General features: G+C 51.0%; 1 protein-coding gene across 2 annotated transcripts in view; it reads left to right on the top strand.

Annotated features, from left to right (window-relative positions):
* The first annotated feature begins 472 nt into the window (after positions 1-472).
* Positions 473-8,494, top strand: part of LOC118095211 (inactive phospholipase C-like protein 2) — a 35,945-nt gene continuing 27,923 nt past the window's right edge. The window contains exon 1 of one of the 2 annotated variants that reach the window (XR_015946573.1): positions 473-891. Coding sequence is in view for 1 of the 2 variants with exons in the window: in XM_060281455.2 (XP_060137438.1) it covers positions 661-891 (231 nt within the window). In the remaining variant the exon portion in view is untranslated. The remainder of the gene's footprint in view (positions 892-8,494) is intronic. The other variant, XM_060281455.2, reaches the window with a different exon arrangement.

Below are 8,494 nucleotides of genomic sequence, written 5' to 3'. Positions count from 1 at the left end.
GCCCCGTTTGGATGGCAACCTGGGGGGGGGGTGTCCCGCTGCGCGTTCGAGGAGGCTTATCCACGCAGGCACTGAAGCGCCCCGACATGGCCATAACAATCATGGGCACGCGGCTGAACGTGTGAACGGAGAAAAGCCCTGCATTTGCGTCCTTTGCATTAACCCTGCCGCCAAGGCATCCAACAGGCGGGGGCGGGTGTGCCGAGCAGCCCTCCGGGGTGAGCTCCAGGGCCTCCCGAGCGCAGCACGCGCAGGGGCGAATTCTCTCCTTTGATTGCAGTGCCGGCAAGAGGGGGGGAAAGGTTCCGGGGCTCCAAAGAGCGCCTTAGTGGGAGGAGGGGTGCGGGGAGGAGGAGCCAGCGGGGCGCGCGGTTACGCGGGTCCCTCGCTCGTGGGGCCGCGCCGCGGTTTGGGGTAGGGGCTGTGCTGCGCCTGGCCCCGCCCAGGCCGTCCCACCATCCCTCCACCCCCGGCGGCAGCGTTTGCTCGCTCGCTCGCTCGCTCGCTGTGTCCCTCCTTCCTTCCCCGGCAAAGGGGAGCCGGCATTGCAAAGCCGGGGGTCAGGGGCGCGCGCCAAAAGGCGGGCAAGCGCCGCTGGGGCAGGAGCTGAGGACCCCGTCTGGGCCGGGCCGGTGCGGCTGCTGGGAGCCCCGCGGGGGGATGGCGGACGGAGCCCCCGGTGGTCCCCCCTCGGGCTCGCCCCGGCCCGGGCCCCCCCGCGCCCCGCAGAAAGAAGGACCTGCAGCCACCGCTACCGCCGCAGGAGCCCCCGGCGACCTGAGTCCGCTGCGCTCCGGTTCCGGAGGCTCCGCTTGCAGCAGCCGCGACAACTCGGCCGAGAGGGACACCCCCGGCCTGGCCAGGACCGCCCCCGCCGCCGGCATCATGAAGGTGGGTGCTGCTCGCTCGGCTTCCACCCTCTTTGTAAGCCTCCCGTACCGCCCTCCGACTCCTTTGGCACGTGTGTGTAAGGTTCGTTCCCACCACCCCATTTAATCTGGAATCCCCGCAGGGATTTCCCCTCCTTAAGGACATCTTTACTGAGCCCCATAACAGCGGCAGCTAATCACCTCCTTTCCCCGGTCGCCGCCGCCGCCACCGCGTGCCCCCCTTTCTGTCCTCATCTGACCTTCTAAATCTAACCTAGGGATCCAGGAGAGATTCCAAACGCAGCAGCTTTGCCTTGCCCTCTCCGCGCCGAGAGCGCCCCCGCAAGAGCATCCCCGTCCCACCCCGTCTCAGTACCCCCCCCTTCCAACTTCATCCCTTTTCAGAAACAACAGGTGCTGGGGTTCCTGGTTGGGGTTTTTCACTGGCAACAAAGAAAGGCACTCTGCATATGCCCAGAGGTGCTCTGATCTTCATTGTAGTTTGAGACCTTCAAGGCTGGGATGGTGTGATGTTGAAAACTGCTTCTGGGGTTCAGAGTAAGCTGCTCTCCTCTGGAGACGCCCCCCCTCCCAATACTCCAGATCATCAGCCTTCACCTTTGTAAAGGTCAGCCTTCACCTTTGTAAATCCACACTCTGTCCCCTGAAGTTGGAGTTTCTGCCCTTTGTGAACCGCTCCTGCAAAAGGAAACATTTGAGCCCCTATACCAGCAACAACAAAAACAGCGTTCCAACTCCGTAGATGCAAATCTTTTTTTTTTTTGCTTTCTCAAGGAGGCATATTCAAAACGCACTTTATGCAGACCCACTTGGTACATAGCACTGAGACAAACCAAGGATTAGTGTGAATGAATGAACATGCAGGGTATGCATGGGTATTTCTGGAATGTGTGACCTGGTTCCACGGAATAACTTCATGTCTGAAGCAACATGCATGTTGCATCTACAATGTCCGCATAGGCAGTGGTCCATCCGCACAGGCTGGTCATTTCTAAAACGTTCCAGCCATAAAATGTATATGAATGAGAGAGGGTCGAAAGTGGTACAAATGGTAGTTTTTCTCCCAACTTTGGTCTGCTTCATGCATTCCGTTACATCTCTTGGTTACTGCGTGCTTTTAACAACTTGCTCAGGAGCTGTAGTCCAGCCTTCCCCAATCTGGTGCCCTTCAGATGATGTGGACTACAACTCCCTTCGGTCCTTCTCTAAGTGACATTTTGCTTTCCTCATATTTATTTATTTATTTACCTACTTAATTTATAGAGCTTCCACATAGCAGAAGAACTCTGGGAAGCCAGTGTGGTGTAGTGGTTAGGCGAGGACCTGGGAGAACAAGGTTCAAATCCCCACTCAGTCATGAATCTCACTGGGTGACCTTGGGCCAGTTACTGCCTGTTAACACTTCTTCAGATACCTCACAGGGTCATTGTAGGGATTACCGTAACTGAGAAAGCGGGGGGGGGGGGAGGGAGAACTATGTACTCCATGGAGAAAAAGGTAAAATATAAATGCAATAAATAATCCCTTCTGCTTACTCGCTTAAGAAAGCTGGAGGAACCAGCCAGATGGAGACGTCAGTCACCAACCTGGCACCCAGAGATCTCCAGGTGGTCGCAGTTGAACCTGTGCCAGTCGCAAAATGCTCCTGGCGCCTGGCTAATTTCCAACACTGAAAAAGGGGAGCCTAATCAGAATTTCTAAGCAGAGCCTCTTCCCACTGGAATATAGGAACCTGCCTTATTCTGAGTCAGACCACTAACCCACCCAGCTCTACACTGCCTGGCAGTGCCTCTCTAAGGCAGGGGTAGGCAACCTAAGCCCGGGGGCCGAATGCGGCCCAATCGCCTTCTAAATCCGGCCCAATCGCCTTCTAAATCCGGCCCAATCACCTTCTAAATCCAGCCCGCGGATGGTCTGAGAATCAGCTTGTTTTTACATGAGTAGAATGTGTCCTTTTATTTAAAATGCATCTCTGGGTTATTTGTGGGGCATAGGAATTCGTTCCTATTTCCCCCCCAAAATACAGTCCAGCCCACCACATGGTCTGAGGGACGGTGGACCGGCCCATGGCTGGAAAAGGTTGCTGACCCCTGTTCTAAGGTGTCAGGCAGGATTCTCTCCCAACCCTACCTGGAGATGGCAGGCTTTGACCCAGGGACCTTCTGCATGCAAGGCAGATGCCTTACCTCTAAGCTACGGCCTTTCCCTAAAGAGCCTGCAGTAGCAAAACACACACACACACACACACACACACACACACACACACACACACAGTCAGTTCTGGTTGAAGTTCATACAGAAATCCTAGGAGGGTGTCTCTGACATTTTCCGCAACGGGCCAGTCCAGGCATAGGCAAACTCAGCCCTCCAGATGTTTTGGGACTACAACTCCCATCATCCCTAGCTAACAGGACCAGTGGTCAGGGATGATGGGAGTTGTAGTCCCAAAACATCTGGAGGGCTGAGTTTGCCTATGCCTGGTCCAATCCCTGTTGCAAACCAAGGCTGGCCAGATCACTGTGTCACATTGGCCGCAACATTTGCATGCAAACGAAGCTCCTGCTTGCCAGTTGAGCCCGGATGTTATCTACTGTTGGCTGTGCACATGCCGTATATTCAAAGCACATTTAAAGCCCTCCGCCTGTCCAAAACAAAAGAAGAACGCTGGGAAATGGAAGCTTGTCAAGGGTGCTGGGAATGGCAACTCCTTTTGAAGGGTAATTACAGTTCCTAAGATTCTTTGGAAGCAGGGAGGGAATGTGCTTTAAGTTCATGGTGCATATGCAGCCACAAGTGGCGCCAGCTCTTTCACTCCATTCCCCGGCTGAGTTCCTTCACCAGGCTGAGGGAGGTGCTAGGGAGCAAGCAGAAAGGCACACACACACACAGCAGGTAGTTGCTGATCACTCCTGCAAATGAGCCAAGCCTTATGCCGCCGGGGGGGGGGGCGGGGCAAGGGGAGAGCCAGTGAACTTGTTAGTGCATGTATCCTTGGAAGGATGTTGCTGTCATCTCCCCCACCCCTCCATCATCGCCTGCTGTGAAGGGGTTCTCGGGTTCCCTTGGGTTATTTATGTCTTGTTTACCAGAATCCAAACGGCCAAGGCCATTCCTTGGCCTGGAGGACGATCCAAGGAAGCAGAATCACGTGGTCACTTGTTTGGCTGTGACGTGACCTTCCTTGTGCTGCTGTTTTCGTGACGAAAGTATTTGGGGGCCCTCTGGGAATGGCAACTTCCTTGGGCGTCAGAGAGGGAAGATTAAGGGGCGGTAGGGCCACAGATGCTATGTGGATTGTTTTTGTTTTAAATATCCAGTTGGGCCGCTCCATATGAAAAGCTGAATTTGAGTGGCTGCCCACTGGGGTGGCTACGTTCTACCCTCCTGTCGGAGTGTGCCTCTGAATGCCTGTTGCTGGGAATCCTGGGTGGAGACAGCGCTCACCTGCCGATTGCATTCGCAGGGTTTATGGACCGTTGAATCTAGTTATCGTTTTATTTATTATTTATTAAATTTGTATACCGCCCTTCACACGAAGACCACATCGTGGTTCACAGCATGGAAGTACAAAATGAGAACATACAGGTGCATTTATTTCAGTAATGCAACTTAAAAGGTGAAACCAATATATGAGATAGATGCATGACATGCAAAGCAAGATATGTCAAGCTTTTATTTGTTGCAATTGTAATTATTTGTCATTCGACGGGTCAATTGTAAATGGAATGTAATTAGTGAAATGTAATAGCAACGTTTATTTTTGTATTATTGTAACTTTGTTTTATTACTGTGGAATTTCCAAAAGAAGGCATTTGTAAAAATTAAAAGAAACATAAAAAATAATAAGTTGCATTACTGAACTAAATGCACTTTTCGACGATATTCTAATTTTCCGAGTTTCACCTGTAAATAGCAAAACCAATAACCTTCTCCATGAGATGTCCGGAGGGTTGCAACCCTAGAATGGGCCTTTTTCTGCAGTGGCTCCCTGTTTGTGGAATGCTCTCCCCAGGGAGGTTTGGCTGGTGCCTTCATTATTTACCTTTAGACACCAGGCAAAAACATTCTTCTTCCACCATGCCTTTGGCAGATTGACATCCAATGCCCTTTTAAATGAGTTGTAGGAGGGAGCATTATCAATTTGTTTTTGTTCTTATTTTTATTATTATGTACTTTGTGTTGTGAACTGCCCTACAGATACAAATTTAATTAATTAATAACACCAATCCCTCTTCCACAAACACATTTAAAGCCTGGTTATAGAGAAATGTTTTCACCTGGTGCCTAAAGTTTTGTAATGAAGGCACCAGGCAAGCTTCTCTAGGCAGTGCATTGCTCACTGGGCATTGTGGGAAATTTGAAAGGCATCTCGTTGCAGCCGCTAGCACTGCTCAGAGTTCTGGGTTGGGAAACCCCAACCACCACCTCAAGGGATCCCCAATGCAGTTGTCAATTATGGACTCTGCCCTAATGCCAGCCCTGAGATTGGTGTGAGAGCTTTCAAGTCAAGCAGCAGGTGACTTTCAGGGGCAGAAGCGCTCCATGTTATATTGTGGTGCCAATCTTCATGTAGCCAAAACTCATACCTGAGGGGGAAGTGCCAGCAGGCTTGGGGTGGGGGTGGGGGGACACCTCAAGTTATGCAGAAGCGCATACAAAAGACTTAGGGAGAAAAACTCTAAGCTAAGCCTTTTTTTTAATGGGAAAAAGGGGAGAAGGGCATATCTGGCTTGGAGGTCAGGAGAACGTCACCCCATAATGTTTTGTTGCAGGGCTCACCTGACATTATTATTTTTTCACATGTTCACAGGGTTTCGGCTCTGAAAATGGGTTCTGAGAATGAGTTTTTCGGGAGGTGGGATCCTGGCTGCACCCCATCTCCCCTTAGTAGTGTGCATGCCTATGGAAGGGAACCCACAAGGTCTGTGTCTTTAATCCTCAACGATGAGATGCTGTTGGTGTGAGCAAGTCTAATGGTATGGCTATCGACGGAGTCTAATTGAAGATGTATGCATTGCAACATTTACAATTATGCTTTTGAGAAGTCTTGTGGCAGGGAAGGGAAAAAAATAACCGGTGCAAAATATTGAAATTGCTTCAGGGCTAAACCCCTCCCCCCCCGGCCAGAACTCTGTTCCGGCATCTCTCAGGTGGGCACCATTGTCATTATAAGAGAACAAGGGATGTGTTCATGGTGAGTTCCGTCACCTCTTTTTCTAGAAAAATAGCACTGCAGTTACAAGGGTGGCCCAATGCATAAGGGCAGGGATGTCCAAAGTCCGTTTGGGGGGCCTAATCCGGCCTGCCGGTCGATTTAATCCAGCCCCCGTGGCAGTATATGTCCTGGGGTAAAATCCTAAAAACAACTTCAATCCCAAAAAAAGCTCATCAACTTTGGTCGGCCCCCACGGCCCTTCACTTCATCAAATCTGGCCCTCTTTGAAAAAAGTTTGGACACCACTGCATAAGGGGACAGGGTTCCTACTACTTTAACAGTTGCGTACATTGGCTAAATTAAATTTCCTCTTCTGCGCAGATCTTAAAGGTGCAGGGGTCCTGTTCCCCTTTTGCAGCTGGCCACCCTAATACTTACTACCTAAAAATGCATTGACAGTATTTAAGTTTGAATAGAACCAAACAAAGCTTCCGCTGGTCCGTCTAACCAGCAGCCACGTACTCCGACTGGTAGTGACTTTCCCAGGTCTCAAGCAGAGATCCCTGCTTCACGGTATCCTTTAAGCTTGTCAGATTTTATGCACGCGCAGTGTGAGCTGTGTTTCTTGAGTGTCACTCAAATTACTATTTCAAAATGAAATTTGCAACTCTGGCACTCAAAACTCTGCTGCACTTGGGTGGAGTTTGGGCTTCTGCATCTGCTTAGGGCAGCCAGATTTTTAAAAAGAAAGAACTGGGGACATGGGGGCTCCTGTGCCTTTAATTTTTGCATGGAGAATTTCAGCAGGTAGAGCATTTTGACTATTAAAGATGCAAGAACCCAGCCTTCTTTTGCATCTGACCAGTCACCAGAGATCTGCTGCTTACCCCAACTGGCAGCAGCTGTTTGGCAGCATGTGCAGAGCATCATTCCCAGCCTGTGAAATAAACTTTGAAAGTGACCTTATTCCCAGGACTGGCTAGTTGTCTCACGTGTCCCAACGTTCATGGAATCGTAGAGTTGGAAGGGACCACAAGGACCGTCCATTCCAACCCCTTGCAATGCAGAAATCTTTTGCCCAGCGTGGGACTCGAACCCGCAACCCTGAGATGAAGAGTCTCTCAGAAGCAGTACCAACTGAGCTATGTTGGTGTTGTCTGCCCTTGATAGGCAGCAGCTCTCCTAGGGAACTGGGCGAAAAGTCGTTCCCGTCACCCGCTCTCTTGATCCTTTTAACCGAGGGTTGAACCTGGTTCCTCCCAGAATTCTTTGCACTGGACACTTTCCTGCACGGCAGCGGTAGGGCTGAGCTGTAGCAAACACCATGTGCCAAACCCTCAAGGTGTGGCTCTGCTCCAGGTGTCCAATCTTGATATTACTGACTCCCCCCTGCTTCCCCTCCTTTATTTCCCCCATCTATGGGGCATGAATCTCACTGTGGGTGTTTATTGCGGGGTTCTGATGGAGGTGCCCTTGGTAGGTGGGTGTGTGGGTGTTTCTAAAAGCGGCCTTTTAAATGTTTTTGCGTCACGGTTGTTCATCTCCAGAATAGGTTGCTGTCACCCGAGACCCGCCTCCTTGCTCCTCGCAGCCTATTTTAAGCGCTGATTGCTCCGGTGCTATTAATACAGGGCGTGTGGGCTGCATTCCAGCCCCTCTGCCACCCCCCCAGCTTGTTAGGCCTTTCTCATGCACCTTGGAGGAGAAGGAATTAGCTTGCCCTGCAGTCTGGAGCGTGTTTTGAAAAGGCTAAATGGAGCTCGTGCACAGAGTGCGGGTGACGGAACAAGCTCACCATTCCTCCAGTAGCCTTTCTAAAGGAAAAAAAAATCACCTGGGGGTTTGGGTGCATGCAGATTGAGGCGAATTCCCTGGGATGTGCCCATGGCGGTGATAGAACACGTTATTTTTTGCAAGTGCACGGGAAGATCTGGAAAGGCACAGCAAGAAGTGCCAAAGCCCTGTTACCTTGGTAGCTAAACTCATGGAATCCTGAGACCTGGTATGGGGCAAGGGCATGGCTAGGGAAATAAAATCTCTGTTTGGCTATGCAGCCCACTAGTCGACCTTGAGATAGCTTCCTGCCAGCTTTAACCGGGTTGTTGTGATGATGGAGTGGGTTAATTCCCTCTGTATGTGGTCTGAGTGCTGCGGAGGATGGCTTGGGTACAAATTTGACCAATCTGGAAGGGGTGAGAAAAGATATGGAACGCCCACTCAGTGGCCTATGTGGTCCAAGCTACAGTGAAGCATAGAGCAAAGTACTGCAAAGACTCCCCCCACCCCTGTCTTTGAGCTGTACAATGAGCTCTTAGTCTTCCCATTTCGCAGATAGGAAAACTGAGGCTGAAAGATAGCACCCTGCCCTGAGGTCACCCAGTGAGACTTGAACAGAATTGGGCTTTGAACTCTGGTCTCCAGGTTTCATCCCGCGTTTTTAGAGAGTGTA

Source organism: Zootoca vivipara, chromosome 12, assembly GCF_965207765.1.
Source record: "Zootoca vivipara chromosome 12, rZooViv2.hap1.1, whole genome shotgun sequence".
Classification (NCBI taxonomy): domain Eukaryota; kingdom Metazoa; phylum Chordata; class Lepidosauria; order Squamata; family Lacertidae; genus Zootoca; species Zootoca vivipara.
This window is presented reverse-complemented; position numbering and strand designations above follow the sequence as displayed.